Source organism: Bactrocera dorsalis, chromosome 1, assembly GCF_023373825.1.
Source record: "Bactrocera dorsalis isolate Fly_Bdor chromosome 1, ASM2337382v1, whole genome shotgun sequence".
In the NCBI taxonomy this organism is placed as follows: domain Eukaryota; kingdom Metazoa; phylum Arthropoda; class Insecta; order Diptera; family Tephritidae; genus Bactrocera; species Bactrocera dorsalis.
The window spans coordinates 6,090,312-6,111,940 of record NC_064303.1 but is presented as its reverse complement, the minus strand read 5'-3'; the positions used below and the strand labels follow the sequence as shown (position 1 = coordinate 6,111,940).

Here is a 21,629-nt window from a genome sequence, read left to right as displayed (position 1 = left end):
AAACTAAATTAAATTGAATTAAATTAAAATAAATTAAAATTAATCAAATTAAGTAAAATTAAATTACATTAAATTAAATTAAATTAAATTAAATTGAATGAAATTAAATTAAAATTAATTAAATTAAATTAAATTAAATTAAATTAAAATTCATTAAATTACATTACAGTTAACTAATATCTCAACAGGTCATTATAAGTAAAATGCTTCATAAATATAGCTCCTATTTATAAAAATAAATTATTTTGCCTACCCTCAAGCGCTGAAACTTCAACTTTGAGAATAATATATTTTAGCAATTTGAAAGAGATATTCGATGTTTGAAACATTTTTTGTTAAAATACAAAGAAATTTTTCGTCAATAACTCTCACTGGTTTTATGAATATATATACATACTAGATTTTCGCAAAACGATTTTATAAAAGCAACTGATTTGTAAAATTGTATATGTTATAAATATAAAAATATATAAAGCCGTTAGAAAAGTTAAAAAAAATAAAATAAAATAAAAAAAAATACGTAATTGATAACAGCCCAAACACGTACGCGTTGCCTACATCTAGGCGCGGAAGTGAAGTCATTGAAACATATGCTTTTCATATCGTGTGTAGAGTATTCACAGAGGGATTGAGGGATATAAAAGGAACAGCTTCAAACTAAATGATTAATATTCAGTTTTTTAGTCTGAAATGCGAATATCCTGGCAAAAGAAATTGTGACAACCAGTCCGATAGTACTGGAACTGTTTTTAGCCTCAGATGCCCATACCACACGAGAGAAGCTAAGAAAAGAGGAGAGCACCAGTAAAAAACGCCATTTACAACTAGTGCCTGGGCTTTGACAGACGAGGCCGTTTCTTGGAAAGTTAGATATAAAACGATTCGAGAACTAATCAGTCTTCCTAGAAAAAATTAAGGCAGCTTCTGCTATTGGATACAGTTCACTTTAGGTTGCGATGCCTTCTGAAAATATTAGGGTACTGCTCCACGCATCTGTTTCAATTCTGTAACCAAAGATCTAAGCCACCAGAGCACATACTCCTTGGTTTCCGCGCAATCACAAGAAGAAGGAGTCAGGCTATCGGGAGATTATATATTTTGAGAGAACACAGTGCAATCATTAATACAAGAGTTTTGCTAAGCCCCTTTTCATTTGACTGGGTAAAAACAAAAGTTGTGATAATGGATGAGAGTACAATAAACCACAGGTCGCAAGGCATTCCTTGATATTTAATCTTTCTTTCTAAGGCTATGCGTAGTTTTCACACTTGGTCTAAGAAATTTGATTAAGTGGCATATGTAGCATGCAGAGCATACACAGCGCGTGATGTGATGCTGGAACATTAACCTTACGAATGTACAGCCTTCAGCTGGGTGAGAAAAATATATTCCTTCACGCTTTCCAATACTCCAACTTTAGAGATATTCAGCAGCTGAGGTGGAATAAATAAGGTATTTTAGCAAATTCATAGCTTTGATTGTTTGTTTTGGATGAGGCCGGTTGCCACTTGGTACAATAATGGGGCTATTAATGGCCTGGGTAGGGCACCCTACAATCTTGTCTATATATTTCTCGATTTTATAAAAAGTATCACACTATTTTATTGCTTAATATTTTTGTTAAATTTCATAAAGTTTTTCCGGAAAATTTTACAAATAACAGCAATTTCAATTATAATCCATCTCATTGCAACCAACAAAATAAAGCCCTTACTACACTCATATTTGATTGCAACACATTTTCTGTACACAAAATTAACTTCATTTGCAATTTGCACGATAGACACAGGTACACACCTTTCCACGAACAATTTCACTTGCACCATTCAATCACACGCTCATCCACCGCAACCGACCTCTTCGCATGTACTTAATTCAAAACTCTCTTTCCCTCAACAGGTTTTTCGCCAGCTGGCAACAATGAATTGCCACCGCCGGCACCGCCGCCACATCGCGCACCATTACCGCCAACGACCACCGTCACCTCGGCAGCAGCTGGTAATAATAATCTGAACATCAATCTTCCGGAGAACAACAACGGCATACTGCGTCTCGAAGTTGAGCTACGTGATAAGCATGCACCGCGTTACAAGCGCGGCATGGGACGTGGTGTGGGTGGCATGGGTGCAGGACGTGGGCAGGTTGGTGGCGGCGGTGCAGGTGGTCTAGGTGTGGGTGGAAAGCGTGCATCACCGAGGGTAGTGGATGATAAAAGTGCAATGGTGCCGCTGGAAAAGGTGGGTATTGGATGGGAATATCGGTTGGATGAGTTTTTTTTTTTTTGTTTTTAGTGGTATGGGTATATGGTATATTTAGGTAATGCAGTGTAGGAGGCTATGTGGTTCTTATAGAAGCTATAGTGAGTTAATTCGGCTCTTTCAGAGACTTATAGCAATAGTATAAGTTAAGAGAGGTCTTTTGTAATTGTAAAACTCTCGAGCCATCTCAGACTCTGCTTGTAGGAACACTTTTGCTTTTGAAAATATTCGAATTCTATAGCTAATGACGCGGCTGAGATTTTGAATTTCAATTTCAAAAACATTTTGAAAGTTAAAAGTGTACTTTTTATAGCCTCACTTGACTCTAAAAGCTTACCTGTTGAAGCTTTACTTCGAAGCTTTTTTTCTTGTGAAAATATTCGGAGTCTGTGGCTTTAAGACTTATCTGATGCTACTTATTAAATTGGATTTCAACTTCTAAGATATTAGGCATATAAGAGAAATCTTTTTTTATAGCTTCACTTTCCTCTGCAAGCTATCCCTTGTAGCTTTTGCTGCAATCTAAATTTTTAAACATCTTTGGAACGATATTCATGCTGTTACCGTGGCAATAAATCGTACAAAAATATATATAAACGCAAATTCGAGTATAAAAATAAATAACCCTTCAATAACTGCTTGACAATTGCATGCGTGGTTAACTTTAGCATTTCAGCGTTGCATATTTTCAGGTGCATTAACTCCTTAAGCATTTTCGCTTGGCAAATAGTGACAAAATAAATAATAAAAGCCATTTCAATAGTGAAAGTGATGCATGATCTATGCGTGGTTAGCTTTACCATTACGGTATTGCATACCTTCAGGCGCAATAACTCGTAACAGATTCTCGTTTGGTGTTTACGGGCAAAATAAATAATAAAATCAATTTGTACAGTAAAATTGATCTCAAATCTATGCGTGGTTAACTTTACCACAACAGTGTTGCATACTTTCAGGTGCATTAACTCGTAAAGCATTTTCGATTGTCAACAGTTGGAAAAATAAATAATAAAATCAATTTGAATAGTGAAAGTGATGCATGAGGAAATCAATTTGAGTAGCAAAACTAATGTAATATCCATGCGAAGTTAGCTTTAAAATTACAGCATTGCATACTCTCAGGCGCATTAGCTCGTGGAGCATTTTTGTACGGCAAATAGCGAGGAAATCAATAATAAAATCCCTTTGCGTGACAAACTGATTCAAAATCTATGCGCAATTATCTTTACCACATCAGTGTTGCGCACTTTCAGGCGCATTAATTTCAAAAGCAGCAAATAGTGGAAAAAAATAATAAAATACATATATTTTAATAGTGAAAATTATTCAATAAAAGAACGAAGAAATGTACTTGTGGGAATATTTTGAAGTATAAAGATTGGGTTTTCATAGCACTTTTCCTAAAAAAATGTATTATCGATGTACATATGTACATAGGTATCTCCAAAAAAATTCTGCTTTAATGTTCGCAACACAAATCACTTATAGGTAAACTAAAAACATTTTCCTACAGCTACTCTAACACTGCTAGACAATGCGCTTCGCTTAAACGCCCTTAAACGCCTAGCGATATGCAACGCTGCGTATTTTCCAAATTTATCCAAGCACAAGTGATTGATTGCAGATTTTTAGCAGCTAGCAATTGATGCGAAATGAGTGCAAAATGGAATGCAATCAAGTGTTTTGTTGCTGTTGTTTGCCGTTAATGCAATTGCAATTGAAATTATTGGGCAATTACTCATTGTCGGCTCAAATACCAAAGCGCATTTTTCGCAAAGACAAGAAGAGGGAAATAATAAAACTCGTTTACCTACTAGTAATGCTTTCCTTCTGGTAATGCAACACGCTGCATTGCGTGTGACTTTAAAACTTTAAAAGCGCACTCTTCTCGTTCCTACTTCCTCATTTTACTCATTTGCTCTGCTATTTCTTGTTCATGGCAATATGCGCTTGCTTCTAGGTGCTCGAGGAGCTGCTCACCAAACTGGAAATCGAGCATGTCACCTGGACGACGAGTCGCAAGGGCTACTTTCATCATGTTGTCTTTCCACTGCCGTCCGGCGAGCCATGCGAGACGACGCTGCACTGTCTAACTCAGCTGGGCATCGGTACGAAATTAAATTCCAGCGTAAGGTGAGTAATGAAAGAATGAGCTGCAACAAAGCATACACATACCTATTCACAAACGCATGCACACCTATGCAAAAACTCAGACACACATACATACAAAAATCTAAAAATAATAGTAGAAAATGATCAACAAAGGCGAGAATGCAAGTAAGGTGAACACTGCAGCAACAAAGTGTGAAATGTGGAGTATTAGAGATAAGGTTTTAAGTTGACTGTCTTTTGCTTTGGTGTCGCGCTGTCAGTTAGTGGACCAAAATAAGACACAGCGGTGCATTGCTTAAAGAAGCTTTGAATGTCGGATAACAACGAAAAACAGGAGAGAGTTTTGTGAAAAAAATGTGTATGTGCCTGACTCTTAAGCTGTTGAAAAAGTTGCAGGTTCGAAACCCAATTATCGAAATGTCTAATATTTGCTGAGAAGCTGTTAAACTTAGGGCGCAAAATCTAAAAAAAAACTCATCAAAAATATATAATATTTTGAAAGACAATTTTTAAAGCCTATTATCTCATACAAAAATATACAAAAATTACAGAAAAGCACAACTCGAAAATATTTATATTATAATATTTGCGCCCCTTTTATTGCTTTGCAATAACCTTCGGCCCAAAGCCCGTCAGTGTTACATGCGCACTCCACACTCCACAACAAAAAAACACCATAACATTTTAAAAATCGCATTTCGAAAGGACTCTCACGCCACTCAAATCACCAGTCACCAATTCAACTGCGCAGGAAAATGAACTTGAGAATTTTAAACAGATAACAGTAAGCACTGCGCGTGATAGGTAGGTAGAAATGAAGAAATGGCCGCTTCTAGAGCCTGAGTGGCGATTGCTTTACAGCTAAGTACTCAAGTTAGTAGCAGTTAAGTGCACTTATTTCCTTATTTTCGCGCATTATGTCCATTCTACAGCTGTCAGCTGCCTACTTTGCCGCTTTCAACGCCATTGAAGGTCAACGCGTACGCAGGTAATCGAAAAAATCGCATTTTTATAGCAGACAGGCGCTCGATTAAAGTTGAGAAATGAAATTACATTTTATGCAATTGCATTTCTGCTGGAGAGTGCAGGGAGTTAGTACGAAAGGCTGCTATAAATAGGCAAGTGAAAGTCTGACAAGATGTTTGCAAGGTTTTTTTTCATTATAGAATGTGAAGATAATAGGTGCGTGTGACCTTGATATTCTAAGTTCATATAAGTGCAATAAGTTCATGTTCTCTATAGATAATTTTTAAAGACTTCTTTAATCTTATAGCAATTGAATCAAGATGACTCAATATCACTAATGCAATATCAAAAGAAACAGAAGAGATATAAAAAGTGCTGTAAATGGAATTTAATTAGTGATATGATTGAGACCTTTGAACAAATTTCCCCTCAAAGTAACTTTGAAAGCCTCTCACATGTGGTTTTCTTGATCTATGGTCCAATATTGTTCTCAGCTAAGTCAGGAATCAGTGTTGCTAATTATCTCGAAAGCAAACTTCTACGTCTTTACCTTCCTTTTTTCTAATTCGTCAACTTTAGATCCCACATTAGTTAGTGTATTGAATATCGTAATTTTATTCCTAAGGTTTTAAATACCATGCTCATAACAATATGTAGTTTGGAATTTGGATAGACAAGCAATAGCAGATATCCACCATAAACTAACCCAAGTTAGTTAGATGAGAATCCTTTCCATAGGCAAGCAATGATACATAGTCAGCGCATGTCCAAGAAATGAAAGAACCAACATTTTAGGTTATTCGGTTTTTCTTAGCACGTGGTGCGTTATATTGTCTAAGCTTTCGATTTAACAACATGAAATTGTATATAGATAAATTGTCCAGCTGAATGATATTTTAAACATGTGTATTTTGGTGATGGCAGATCGATATCTCTCGTGAGTCCGTACGAATGATTTTTGTAGATATTTTGGATTCGTACGCGCTCTTGCTCGAATCGTCCGTATATTGGGATTTTTTTCCAAAACGAGTACCGTAAACATGTCTCTTGGGATATGCTTGTTCATGTGAATTCCAATACCACATTTATGGAGAGAATTACAACTACCGATGAGATATGGGTTTATGAGTTTGAGATGCAAAAATGTCAAAAATCATCAGAAAACCCACGCCAGCCGCTCAAAAATTAAGGTGATGACCATTGCGTTTTTGATATTCATGGTTTGGTGCATCATGGATTTGTGTCGGAGGGACAGACAATCAATAAGCAATTCTATTTGCCCGTATTGAGGTGTTTCCGTTAGAATATCCATCAAAAATGGTCGGAATTGTGAAAGAATTGTTACTGAAACAGAAATTGATGCTCCGTGGAACCCGTTTTCAGTCAACAGAAGAGATAAAACAAAATTCACTGAAGGTTATCCCAAAAAGTGCTTAAGAAAAGTTTTTTTGAGGACTAAAAAAAAATGTTGGCATAAGTGTATTGATCGGATCATTATTTCTCAAATAATCACTCAAGCAATTTTGAAAAAAGTAGCTTAAAGAAAAACGTTCTTAAAGATAAACTGATGGAGCAGTAGTTAAAAAAAAGACCCAGCTTATAAATAATACTGAAAACTTTTTAATAAAAAAATTGATTTTGAATAAAAAAGTGATTTTATGGTTATAATATAATATTTCAATAAATCAATCAATGGATTAAAAAAAAATATATTTATACTAAAACAAGAACTTTAATAAAATAATTACACTGTCTGTCAGTTTTAAAGAGAAACTCTCTGAAAAAACTGTAAAAGAATTTCACTGTTATTTGTATTAAGCTAGCAGAGCCAAATCATTTCATAAAAAAAAATTGTTCAAATAACTTCGCAGTTTTTCAAGCAGATTTTTCCGCCTTCACTCATTTTACGCAAACTCACTTTCGCCATTCGCCGGCAAAATGTGCTTTCAACACATACTTGCTTACAATTTTTAATTTGATTATTTTTCAGCGCTTTCACACGATTTTTCTTGCCATATTTCTCTTTGCAGCATCATACCGTGCAGTGTCACTTACGATGCGCTCACCGATGCTGTCAACAAGGATGACTACAGGTAAGTTAGATGTCGCATAACAGCACACACATATACAAACAAACATGTGTATGCATGCAGCAACGCCTTTGTTTGCAATTATCATCATCCGACGCACGCACACACATACACATGCGTTCACAGCGCTGCATACAATCAGCCGCATAAAGGCAGTCACTTGACAGTCTCCGGCAATGCCCATGCACAACATACTGCTAACAGCACGTGTATATGTGTGTGCGTGTATGCGCTGTTTGGTCAGTTAGTTTACCATAAGTGTTCTGCTTGTCTGCTGCAGCAAAGTCGCTGTCCTCTGCTGTCCTGTCCTGTCAAATTCCGCATAAACACAGCCCACTTGGCACACCCAACGCAGCGCGACGTATGAAAACCTGCTTTGGTCAGCTGCACACGCTGTGAAAGTATGGTAGGGTGTGTGTGTGTGTGTCGTGCGAGTGCGTTCTTTTGCTCTTCAGGTGCCGCTGAACAAAGCGCACTCAACCTCCTACCTTTCCGCTTCCCCCAAAACATTTGTCGAGTCATTCAAGTGCAGCTTTTCCTGCTGCCTTTGAAAATGTCGTGTTGTTGTACTTGAAAAAGTAGCAAAAGCGCTGTGTTTGCGTCTAGCTTTGTATGTCCGCTTCTATTAACTTCCACCCAGCAGCTACCTCTCCAACCCTCCTGGCCGCCTTCCTTTCCGCAGGGGCGTGTACACACGAATAACAGCATCATTTAGTTTAATTTGCTTTTGTGCATGCCTCATCGCTTGTGTGTGCTTTGCCTGCTGTCCGGGAGTACCTGTGAAGGTGCTTCGCCGCCGGTAGTTTCATGGAGTTGCAACAGTTGAGTGGCAATGCTGCGTCTGAGTGCCACCAAAGTAACTGCGCTTAGCTATATATATATGTATAAGTATATAGCATATGTACATATACATATATATATTCTTGTCCATGTCTAGCAATTTAATGGCAGCAGCAATAGTAAAATTGTTTCGCTTTTATTATTTCAAGAGCGCTTCCGTATTATTTTCTTGTATTTTGATTGCGTTTTGTTTGTTCGTTCTCATTTTCAATTCCCCCATTGGCTATGCCACAATGATTGGAGCATCATTGATTCCTGATTGTCCAGCAATAATGTTGTCAATTGAAATGTGCTCAACATAAATGTTTACATTCAATATTTAGATAATCATGGTTAGCGCAGCGATAAGAAGGAGCGGTGCGAGAGCTAAAGTACATACGTACATTTAGATATATTTCACGGCAGCGAGTCGGTGCATTGCTAAACGGAAAATTAAGTTTTTCAAGAATTAAGATTTAAGTAATATTCTGGTAAGGAAAGAACACTTTGGTGAGGAATGTAGAAAAACTATTTATTTAAAGTCAAAAATTTTAGGATTTCTAAGTGTGGAGTACATTTCTAGAGTTGTATGGAATTTTGAGTATTTTTAGGGCCGTAATACTCTACAAAATTATAATAAGTTTAATTCCGACCTAATTTACAACAGATGCTGTCGATTTATAGGATGTCAAATCAAAATACCGTCTGATCAAATTTGACCCGGACTTAAACTGCCAGCACAAACCAAACTGATTTTGAAGATGCCAAATCAAAATACCGTCTGATCAAATTTGACCCGGACTTAAACCGCAAAAACAAAATAAAACTGATTTATCCGATGCCAAATCATAATACCGTGTGATCATATTTGACCCGGATTTAAACTACAAAAACAAAATAAAACTGATTTATCCGATGCCAAATCAAAATACCGTCTGATCAAATTTGACCCGGACTTAAACTGCCAACACAAACCAAATCGAAAACAAAATTTTCTTACACTCTTTTAATGTTCGAGGGAAGTTTGGTCTCCATTTGGTTAATGTTTTGGGTATAAGCCATGTCAATGCTAGGCTCGTGCCAAAATACCTGAATCTTTTGCAAAAGTGACATCGAGTAAATGTGACAAAAGAGATGCTCCAAGTTAACTGACGACCTTACAATCGTGAAACGTAGCATTATTGTTGCATTATGAGTATGAAGTCGAAACCGTTCAATTATCATACGAATGACCATCCAAAAATGAGCCAAAACCACAAAAAAAAAGAAAACAAAGCAAACGTTAGCAATATAAATTAGAATCAATTAATCAGTTCTCATATACATAGACAGACGGACGGACAGATGAACATACAGACAGACGGACATGGCCAAATGGACTCAGCTCAGCACGATGATTATTTATATAGAGTTTCCGACGTTTCCTTTTGAGTATTACAATTATTGTGACAAACATAGTACATATGTATAGCCAGTCCTTCCCAGGCGAAGCTTATAACAAATATATGAAAATTGGTTAAATTGCATGGTTTTCTTTACTCAGGAGCCTATTCTGAAGGCGATAATAATGATCTGTGTAAAAATATGTAAAAATATAGTTTTTTAGGCCAGTCCGGTTCATATTTGATCACGTGGTATGGCACTAGTTGTTAGGTTACATGACGTTAAATGAATTCAGGATTATACAAGTATAAAGAGCAATAGTGATTGACCAACTTGATTTATTAGCAGTCCGGGTCAAAATTGATCACATACAAAGCTGTTAAGAAAAGACGCTCATTTTAATATTTTTAGAATTCTGCGGTGGACACATATGTATATTTCGTCAAAAGAACTAGATTTTTGAGCATTTTTGAAAAATTTTAGAATTTGTTTACATTAATTCTCTTAGCAAGGAACTACATACATATGTATGACAGCTCCAAGTAATAAAGAAGGTTTCTATAAGCAAAATTGTGCAAACATCGTGATGACTGTGACCATTGGCACGTCTGGTATATTGCACATATATGTTATTTCTTTAATACATACATACATGTGCTTGTATAGAAGTTAGTATATTTGTACCTCAGGATCCGCCACTAAATTTTATACTTATCTGGCCACCTCTAAAACATCTGTTTTCTATTTGCTGCTTAACATTTAATTACCCACAATATAACCGAGTTAAATTCACCGCTTCAGTTCGCGTCGTAAAATACGCAGAAACGCCACAAGACAGGTGACTTGATGGCATTTGCGTTCAATGGGCGAGATTTAGTGCCATAAAACAGATTGGCGCGCGCAACAAAGTCACGAAGCAAAAGGCGACTGTACTTGTATATATAATATACTGACTATATATATTATGCCAACAATGTATATAATATACTAACACACAAACACATCTGAACATAAGTACTTATATAAAATACAAGAAGATATGTCAGCCGCAATTGCTTTGCAGATACATATTAATATAGAAGAGCACTCCTGACAGCAGTTGGGAGCAGGCCACCGAGGCGTCATAAAAAACAAGCCATACTCACGCTACTTAGCTGCATGCTAGCACACCTTAGCGTTTGTTATGACACACAAACTGCAAGTGCTTGCCGCTGTGGTAAATGCAGTCACCGCTTGTAAAAAATTTACGACTCAAGTCGAAGCGGCTATAAAGGCAATAAAGCTTGCCAGCCATAGAAAAATAATCAGTGCAGATTTTGCACTTTGCACCATAGTTGCGCACTTGCACCTAGCAAGTAGTATGTGTGCGGTTAGTAGCCTTAAATTTGCAGAACAATTGCATACAGTTAGGCGTTATGGAGATTTTGGAGTAAAGATGTTCCTTTAGTGATTGAAATAAAAGGAAATATAATCTTTGTGTGCACATTTGATTTCTTTTTGTTTTTCGTACTACCGGATTAGTGGATCTAATTGGTGGTTCGGTTCTTGTCATAAACCTAATGAAGCATTGTAGTTGCAAATACGAGCATTCAAAACCTTTTAGGTGAGTCTTGTGTATGCAAAAGTACAATTTCAAATGAAAATTTGAAGATTTTGGGTTACTTATGAACTGTTCGTGTTGTAAGTAAGGAAAATAAAATTTCTTTTAACATTTATTTTTTGTATAGCTATCCTTTCACCAAATTTTGAGAATTTACTTAGGATATGAAAAGTGTATACTAGCTTAGTTGACTTTCTCATTGTAAAGCAAAATTCCATTCAACTTGTGCCTGGTCAGAAAAGAGTATACGATTAATGGGTTACATGGGTTTCACAGTTTCAAAAAATCGAAATTTTTTTTTTTGTCTTATTGAATTCTATAACATTTGTGCGCTCGAAGCAAGCTAGGCTAAGTGCGCCGTCTTTAAACGCGTTTTTCTCGAAACTCGATTTTTGAAGTCGGTGGACACGATTTCTCGAAAAGTTATGAACCGATCTTCTTAAAATTTTGCACACTTCTTCAAAATAATATTATCTCGTAATTGAACGAAGGATTTTTTTTTTTATTTATTACAAGTTATTATACGAGGCAACATATGCCTAAAATTTGACCAAAAAGTGTAGTTCTGTGTTAACAACTCCGCCAAAAACTCAAATTTCAATTTTTTTCTTTTTCCTTCGTTCAAGTACGAGTTTTATTCATGTACTAACTAAAAATATTTGGTTTTTTAATTTTAGATGAACCAGTCGTGAGTTATCCTGTCCACGGCGAGAGCACTTTTTTTTGAGAGGGCGAGGGACATGACCTCTGAAGTGCTGATTATTCAATATTTTTGTGTAAAAATTTCCCAAAGTATTTATTACATATGTATCATTAATATGTCAAACTGTTAAATAAATAATTTCATTACAAATATTATTAAAAAATTGAAAAAAATACCCATTTTTTGAGTCTTTAAAACCCATGTAACCCCTTAAATCATCAGAAGTTAGATGTTACTCGTACGCCAAGACGTCCAATTAATAGTGTTTTGCTTGATGGCTGATCTTTTTCTTAGTATAGCGCATATAAGTACTCTAAAATATATAAATTTAACGAACTGCCTTCACCTTTATAAGAACATGATAATGAAATACACTGTTAAAGAAATGAGAATGTTACTCATACGCCTAGACGTACGTCCATAATAAGTGATTTGCTTGATGCTCTAGTGCTTAGGTACATTTAAGTATAAGTTTTCACATACTTCCTTCACCTTTATCATAGTGTGACAATGAAATGTTCTAATCAAATCAGAATGTTACTCATACGCCGTGGCATCAAAATTGAGGTGTTCCTCGTTTGATGCAAGTTTTTTCTAATTTTTTAATTAATTTGTACTAGCCAATTTTAAAAGATTTTTAATATAAGTTTCTGTCTATTTGCTTATTTTTTATCTCTTTTTCTCCCAACAAAGAATAACAAATTTATGTTATCCACTTTCTGGTCAGAAAAGACTGCGTTTTTTGTAGATTTTTGATTTGAATAGGAACTTTATTAAATAAAAAAAGAAAAATTTTGCACATTTGGACAATTTCATAAACTCTAATAGTCTGTGATTCATTTTGAAAAATTTTGAATTTCCCTTACCGACTTTCAGGTGGCCTTCGAAAAAAGGTGCCTGGCGGTGGATATGATTTTATTGTTAAAAATTATCTCAAAATCTTCTACCTCTCTAATATCTACAATAGCATAGTATTAGCAATGACTTAAAATTAAACTCTTTTAGGAAGAGAAAAAATTATAGCAAGCAATTTCGTCACTCAGCATACTACAAGTATATATGTAGTATCGATTCTCTTTAAATATATAGTTATTTCCTGTTATCCATTTCTTCCAATTTGTTGCTTCCCATTAAAAATTCCCACCGTAATGCAAATGTTCTCTTGAACTGTGTAATTGGTAACACCGCCTTCCTCTATTTTACTTGACTATTAGCATTGTATGCGCAAAGTGTAAAACTAACGGTTTTTAATTAGTCTAATGAATATGCATTAATTTGTTATTGCTGTGCGGCATTAGAAGGTGTTGAGTTGCAGCGATTACTTATGCTAATCAGTTTCTTATGCATAGGTCAACGAAGAGTGTTAAAAGGATTGGAGGAAGTTCGTGGAATGAAACGATTTTACATACTGACTTTGCTGGAATGACTAAAGTAGGGAAACTAAAAAAAAAAATAATTATTCAATATATATATAAAATGGTAAAATATTGAAATTTTTCATTTAGAAAAATAAAAACAAAAAACCAATACACATTGAAGAGGGTATTTTGAAACAGGTTACTGCAGACTTTGTAGCTCAAGGTAATAAATATAAGAAGTCAATAGTAAAACCTTTGAGTTTGCAGGTATTATAAGATTTTAATTTGACTTTGATTGCTTTGCAAATGAGGTCAGGTGTTTAAGAGATGATTTAAACTCTGAACTATGACAGTGAGTTGTGAATTCATAAACTCAGAACTCTAACAGTGAGTTGAGAATGCTTATCTACAATAGTTGATGATGCAAACTTTGGATTTACATTGCTTAAAGCTGATTCATAAAGTTATAGAACACTTATTTTTAGCATTTAACGAGAGTTTATTGATTATTTTGGTAGTGAAGCAGTTAACACAGTTCACAAATGCGGCAAAAAAAGTTTGACTTTGTGAGATAAACTCGAGTTTATTGCCTTTTTTTATTAACACCACTAAATAAAATATTTAACTCCAACAACATACTAGCTCTTGGTTGAATATGTCTTAGACTCGTTCACAAGGCAAGTTAAACTCGAGTTTATTGATTATTTTGGAGTTAAAGCGATAAACACCACTGTTACAAGCAGAATTTACTAGCTCTACTTAAACTTCAATTTCGTGTTCATTTCAGGATCAGACAAACAACACTTCTCAAAAATGTGGTGTTTACCATAAAGGAAGCTTAACTCTCCTTTAAACTCTACATTACTTATCTTTTGTGAAAACGTATCCCTTTTTAAGATAAATTCGAGTTAATTGATTACTTTGGAATTTATGCAGTTACCACTACTGAAGCAAACTGAGTTTGATTTAGCCCCACATAAACTCCATTTTTTTATTTTGGTACTCAACTTAAGTTTTTTGTGTTTGTGATAAATTAACACTATCCAAAATTGTAGAGTTTAACATAGGAGAAATTTAATTCCATCATCTATAAACCCCACCATTTTCGTCTTTGTGACAACACCAGACACCACATTGCACAAGTTGAAGTGAATTTCTTTACTAACACAATGAGAACATACGCTTTTTATTATTGTAGACTGATTTAAAATTTAGGTGAGTTGTCCATTAAACACCGCAAATGCTTAGCTGCAATTTTGCTAATTGCGCTTTATTCTCTATACACAACCTATTTTCTATACGTGAAACTATATATACATACATACGCGTATATTTATAATATATTTTTCCTTCTTTTCATCTTCGTCTCTTTTTCATTTCTCCTACTGCACCTCACCAACTGCACAGCGAGGATCCCACCGCCGAGGAACTATCTAAATGGAATGCCTTTGTCGAATCAATTAAATCGAAACTAACCGTGAAACAAGTGGTTGACGGCGTGCGTTCTGGTGGCTCCTTGTCGTTCGATTATCTGCTCTTGATTGTGACCGCTGAGTGAGTATGGACATAAGCAATCAATAGCAAGTAAATGATGTTAAAAGATAAAGGCGAAAAGCGGCACAAAATAAAGTGAACTAAAAACACAAATGTTACTCTAGGGATTTGTACAATGCTGGTACAGCTTAATGCCACAAATAGCAACAATGCCAGGCATAGAGTGGGTGATGCGAAGCAGAGCAATTGGAGCTCTGTAGTGCTCTATTGAGTTCATAGATGTTGGCGAGTTTGTATGAAAGCGCAATATTTAACTTTTGTCTGCGTGACTATTCAATATTTAATTGCTTCGTAGCTAAAAACAAGCTGGCATTTATTCGTTGTGGGTTTAGAGGGAAAAATATAGTTTTTTGCTTATTTTTGCTGCTTATGAGTAGTAGTTTATTTATATAAAGGTATTTATAGCATTTATTTTATTTTTTCCTAAGTGCCTTGTAGTTTTAAGCTCCTGTTGAACTCATAATAATGGACTATTGTTTATTTATATACACAGCTCTCTGGCGGCCTTGGGTTTGATAGAGAATAGTGCAACAAATATTGTAGCGGCCATGTTGGTTTCGCCACTGATGGGACCGGTAATGGCGATTACTTTTGGCACAATCATTTCGGATCGACAATTAGTTGTGAGTAGACGATAATTTTTAACAAAATGTTTTCAATAATTATATCTTGGCTTTAATGGTCTTCCAGAATTAAAAAAAAAAAAACAGTGTTAATAACTTTCTTATATGTCATATCATTTATATTTGGTTAATAATGAATATCGAATTTAATGAATTTAATAAAGAATTTCATACAAGAAAACAAAGCATCTATTATATCGAGCACAGAAATGGCGCATAAAATGTTGCTCATACGCTGAGGCATACATCTTGAACTGCTTTACTTGGCTACAATTAAATAAGAAAAAATCAATATATGAACAAAAAAATAATTTTTATGGATTTATTGAAAGTCCCGAAAATTAAGTATCACGAAAATTAAGAATCCCGAAAAGAAAATATTATATTCCGAAAATTGTTACCCTCAATGAAAGCAACGTCGTTTCTTATCTTAAATTATACAATTTAATTTTTTTATTTCGAGAAATTAAAATGTCGGAATCATCTTTGAAATCCCGAAAATTTTCGGGAATACCGAATATAAAAAATCCCGAAAACTATTGCACTCAACGTCATTTCTTCTCTTAAATTATACAATCAACTTTTCTTAGTTCAAGAAAATAAAATTTCAGGATCATGTCAAGTCCCGAAAATCCCGATCCCGAAACTTAGCAGCCTAATGGAAAATAAAAAATCATAATATTTTGGCTTAAAAGTGTTTAGGAGATCAAACTATGGGAACTAATTTTCCAATCCCGAAAAATTTCGGGATCCCGAAAGTTACAAAAGCTTTATTGAAACTATTAAATAATGTTTACATACATATGAACAAGAATAATTTATTTGTAAATCAATTTTAAGAGTAATATCTTCACATGTCTACTCTACTCTCCCACTGCTTTACTGCTTTGTTCAAGAATATTAATAATATTTATTACTATTAATAAACCTCTTTCAGCGTAGTCACGAGTTGAGTACAAATAAAACAATTAACAGTGAAAATAGATTAAGTAAAATAGAAAATTTTAAAGCCATTTCCTCTGTACTTTGTGTTATTTACTCATACATTAAATAAAAATTGATGCTTCGCGCAACGCAAAGCGCATAAAACCATAAATACTTAATGGGATATTTACAAGTGAGGCCAATATGGTTTCATAGCATACATAGTGGCAGCGCCAGTAGTGACAGTGATGTATGTAAAAATAGATAAATATAAGAGAAGCGGAAATATGCATGAATTCGTAAACTAAAATGGAAGTGTAAACAAAGATTTGCATTTGTATGTCACATAGTATGCAAATGTGGCTAAATTGGTGGCAACAGCAAACTCGCGGCATTACCATCAACAGGCGACCAAGCCATGTGGCATATTTTCAGAATCCATTAATAACAAAAAGCTTACAAAAGTTATTGGCGCAAATAATATGGAATTGATATGCGAAAGAGTAAATAAAAATGCAAACAAGAAATATATAAAAAATATGCACATATGCATACTAAAATATTTGAAGTATGTAAAACATACAAATCCGTGTTACAATATACAATATACAAAATATCTTTAACTTTCATGTACATACATATGTAGTAAATTTGAATTGACTGTGAGCATATTAATATTTTGGGCAAGAAGCACTAAAAATGTTCAATTTTATTGATGAAAAATTGCACAACTGCTACTTCTCGATAAAATTTTTTAAGTTGCCTCTTAAATTTTTAGGAAATTCTTTCACATACTGAACTGAATTATGATATTTAAGATTTGACAATTCTTAAAATGCATATTATAAGATTCTCAAAATATTCCACAAATCTTAAATTTAAAAAATTAAAATGTCTTGAGACTTGATTTCGGGACCCCGGGAAATTTTCAAGGCTTTTATATTCTTATGAAATTTTGGGGTTTTCAAAACTTAAAAAATCATTTGATAATGATTTGAAATCTCATTTCATAAAAGTATTTAAATAAAAAAATATTGCTTTTGAAGTGTGATACCTATGTACATACATATGTATTTGGGGAACTCGAAACATTTTGGGATTCTGAAAAAAGTTTCGAATTATCAGGATTTTCAAAATTACTAAAAGCTACTATCTTTATCCTAAAGTAGGCTTAGAGCATGCTTTTAAGGAAAAATATGTAATGAAAACTTCGGGGATCCCGATTGGGCCTTTTAAAGTAGTCTTAGGAGATTTTTGTAAAACTTTTGTAGCAGAAATTTGCATTTTTGTAAACCTTTCTGCTCTTTTGAACTAGTCATAGAAGTTTACATTTCTAATTAAAAATTGGTTTGCAGAATAATTTTTATTTAGAAGATATTCGGGATCTCGCAATTATGTATGTACATACATACATATGTATGTATGTACATATGTATATCCCGTATTTTTGAAATTTTTAAATACCTCTTTGAAGTTACAAATTTTTGACCACTAATTTACTTAAAATTTGACTTAGATGAAAATAATTAGAATAAATAGTAGAATAAAAAATTTTCGGGATCCCGAAACTTTTTTTATTTTCGGGATATTTAAATTTTTTCTTAAAACTTGGCTTAAAGCTTTAAAAAATTAAGTTATTCAAATTGTTATAAAAAATTTCGGGATCCCGAAACTTAATCGGGATTATCCAAATATACTGAATATTAAAATTTTCAGTTATTAAAATTTCTGCCATCAATTTTTTTATTTATGTAATACTAAGAGGATTAATAACATTTACTATCTCAAACCCACACAACTACCAACAATTTATTAACACATACATATGTACATATGTATGTATGTATGTATGTATGTATGTACTATACTACAGAGTATATTACACACATACTATCCCTGAAAAAAATTTATTGAAAATATGCCTTGAATTATATTATATTTTAGTCTAAATCTTTATATTATAAGCTTATTGACTGAGAGCAGACCCCGTCTCGATCACACATAAATATTTATACTATATATACATATTTCTTCACTCAGGAAAAATACAGACGCATACTTTTAAAATCGCAAAATCAGAATTGTGCAAAACGTGCGAGTAAAATGGAAGTGGAATATTAAAAATATATAAAGCAGCACCTTTGAAAGATAAACTGAATGCGAGCACATTTATTTGCATTGAAAGCCTTGCGCAAAGCCACGTAAATGAAGAACATAGTAAATGCATTGGTCTGTATGTGTGTGTGTGCACTGCAGACGTGCATTGAATTGCATTGAATGTGCAAGTAAGAAAGCATTACCGTCAGGTGCTACACACAGTAGTAAATCCTTTCATTACTTTTATGCAGCACATGTCTGCCCACACCAACGTACTTCCCCACACAGTCAAATACACACAAGTATTTGTGTGTTTGTGTGTGGCATGTGCCTCAAGTCTTAACAAGTAGGTTGCAAATGAAGTTGCAGCGTGGTTCAGCGCGCCAAGTCACCGCTTCGTGTTAAGTACAAGCCAAGCACTTCATCAGCAGCGCAAGTAACTGGAGTAGATTGAGAGTGTGAATAAATGCGAGTAAAAAGAGAAGTTGAATTACTTACAAGCATATGCTTAAAAATGTATGTTTGTGTGTGTGTGGTGAATAGGCTGGAGTAATAGTTTAAGCATAGCGGCAAAGCGTAAGCTGTATTGCGCTGCCCAGCGGTGCAGAGTAAAGCGAAAGTAAGGAATTCATCAAAAAGGAAGTGTAGATTGTACGAGTGTATGAAGTTACATTGGTTTAATTTGGAGTACGTCGAGTGGCAGACAGCCAGATATGTACACTCCAATTAAAAATGTGTAATTTACATTGCCGCAATGAAGGCGCACACGTTTTGGCTCACAATAATTTGCTTGAACTTTTGACCGCGCGGGCTTTCCTTCATACACATACATAGATCAGTGTAAACATAACTGTATATTAAAGTATACAAGTGAGTGCGCTCATAGTTTAAAATGATTTCCGGGAAAGTAAGCAAGAGTTTATAAAAATGTTTAGTCTAAATTTCATTATTGATTTTCTCGTGTGAAATGTGCATTTTGGATAAAATTATGTTGCTGGAAAGACTATTTATCAAGCACTTTAAATAAAAAACTGAAGCGGAGGTTAGCTATTGTCATTTGGTTTAAATAAATTTCGGAAAGTAATTTTTCAGATCCCGAAATTTGTATTATTATTAAGTGTTAAAAGATTTTACAATAATTTCTGAGATTAAATAATTTTCTGCTTTCTGAAATTCAAAAATTTAGATTATTCAAAAATGTCTAAAATTAAAAAAAATTTTTGAAGCTCAAAATTTTAGAATATATTAAAAATTTCTGAAATTAAAGAATTTCCTTATTTTTGAAATTCAAAAATTTTTATTATTATGAAAATTTCTGAAATTATAAAATTTTTGAAATTCAAAATTATCTTAAAATCTCGAAAATTTCCGGCATCTCGAGAGTTAGCAAGTCTTAGAAGATTATAATTGCTAAAATTCAAAATTGAAATATTCGGGATCCCGAACGATATCAAGTCTTAAATTAATATAAATTCTGAAATTAATGAATTTTATATCTTGAAATATCAAACTTCTAGACTGTTACGAAAATCCCGAAAATTTCCGGGATCCCGAAAGTTAGAAAGTATCAAAAGATTATAAATTCTAATATTTATAATCAAATTGTTAAAAAATCCCGAAAATTTTCGGGATCCCGAAAGTTATCAAGTCTTAAAAGATTGTAATTTCTGAAACTATTGAATTGTTTTTGAAATTTAAAATTTTTAGATTACTATGAAAATCCTCATATTTTCCGGCCACCAAAATTGTGAAGATTTAAAGGATTTATAATCCCTAAAGCTAAAATTTAAAGACAAAATATTAGAAAACCTCTAAACTATTCTTGATCCAGGTTATGAGTCTTCCAAGATTACATATATTATTTGTAATTAAAGACTTTTTAAATATTCTAAATTTAGGATTTTTCGATTTTTTATTATCTAATTCCCGAAAGTTTACGGAAAATTATAAAGTCTCAAAAAGTATAAATCTTGAAGTTCGAAACATCTAGACTATTTTAAGAATTCCGAAATTTTCCGAATTACCGAAATATTTCGGAACGCCGAAAGTTATCAAGTATCATAATTTAGCTGATTTTGATTATGAAATACTTAGAAGCGTTTAAATTCTTTATAGAGCGCGTCAACAATTTCCTCTACATTTACCAGGTAACTCAAAAAATGGTTAGTAACACGTAACTACCGTCAACCACGCGAGCATTAAAGCATTTATTTTTACATTCACCATTTCTTGTCTGTTACTTATGTAATTATAATTTTAATATACATATAGTATATCTGGGTTAATATATGCCTTTGTGTAAATTCTGTGGAATATGCTGTTTATCTCGGCGCTATGCCGACCGAGCTTCAGCTGTTGACCACTCAAAAGCCCATAAACTTTCAGTATAAAAAGAGTGAAAGTTAATCAGACAGTGCTTATACTATAAGTTAAGCTATTTAAAAAGTTATAAGTAAATGGGTTAATTATGATATTTATTGGGAATCGCTGAAGGGTAACAAATAGGTTCACTTATGACTTTGAAGGGTACTCATATCTAGCACTACAATATATGAAGAGCACATTGGAGATTTAAGAAGTATAGTATAATACTTATAGCTACACGTTTTACTAGAGATCAATAATGCAATTAAAAATAAACAGAATTTTGAAGCAAATAAATTATAAAATAAATAAAATTGAATAGAAGAAGTTAGACGTTCAAATAGAATAGAAGTTGTAAGATTAGATCATACGTCCAGAGTGTGGTTTCCTAGCGTTGTACTATATATGTATTTTCTTTGAGGATCGTCTGTTATATACAGAAGTTAAAGAGCTCTTGAAAAATAGAGAGTATGTCAAACAATTTCTCTTTCTCACACTACTTGACTCTGTTACTCCAAATGCTACGACATTTCAAACATAAACAGTTAGTTATTCACAGCATTGTTTATCTAGCAGAAAATTGCTCGTAAGACCACTTTCACGCTCGGTTTCACTGTCACATTTTGCGCTTTGCTTACTATTTACCTACGATTTCCTCAGAATGCTTACGCTCATTAGCATTTATAACTACTTTTATTAATATTATAAAATACAGCAAGTTTAACGCTTTCCATCAAGGTGTGCTCAGCTCAATGGGATATATAACTAATTAAGAAAC

General features: G+C 33.7%; 2 protein-coding genes across 4 annotated transcripts in view; one reads left to right on the top strand and one right to left on the bottom strand.

Moving 5' to 3' along the window:
* The window catches only part of LOC109579481 (uncharacterized), a 319,803-nt gene that overhangs the window by 195,239 nt on the left and 102,935 nt on the right, over window positions 1–21,629 (bottom strand). The gene's annotated exons all lie outside the window — the stretch shown is intronic.
* Window positions 1–21,629, top strand: part of LOC105225307 (uncharacterized) — a 105,189-nt gene that overhangs the window by 21,328 nt on the left and 62,232 nt on the right. Inside the window, exons 3-7 of one of the 3 annotated variants that reach the window (XM_049446672.1) lie at window positions 1,900–2,237; window positions 4,219–4,391; window positions 7,367–7,429; window positions 14,697–14,843; window positions 15,337–15,466. In XM_049446672.1, coding sequence (XP_049302629.1) covers window positions 1,900–2,237; window positions 4,219–4,391; window positions 7,367–7,429; window positions 14,697–14,843; window positions 15,337–15,466 — 851 coding nt within the window. The remainder of the gene's footprint in view (window positions 1–1,899; window positions 2,238–4,218; window positions 4,392–7,366; window positions 7,430–14,696; window positions 14,844–15,336; window positions 15,467–21,629) is intronic. The other 2 variants (XM_049446673.1, XM_049446674.1) reach the window with 2 other exon arrangements.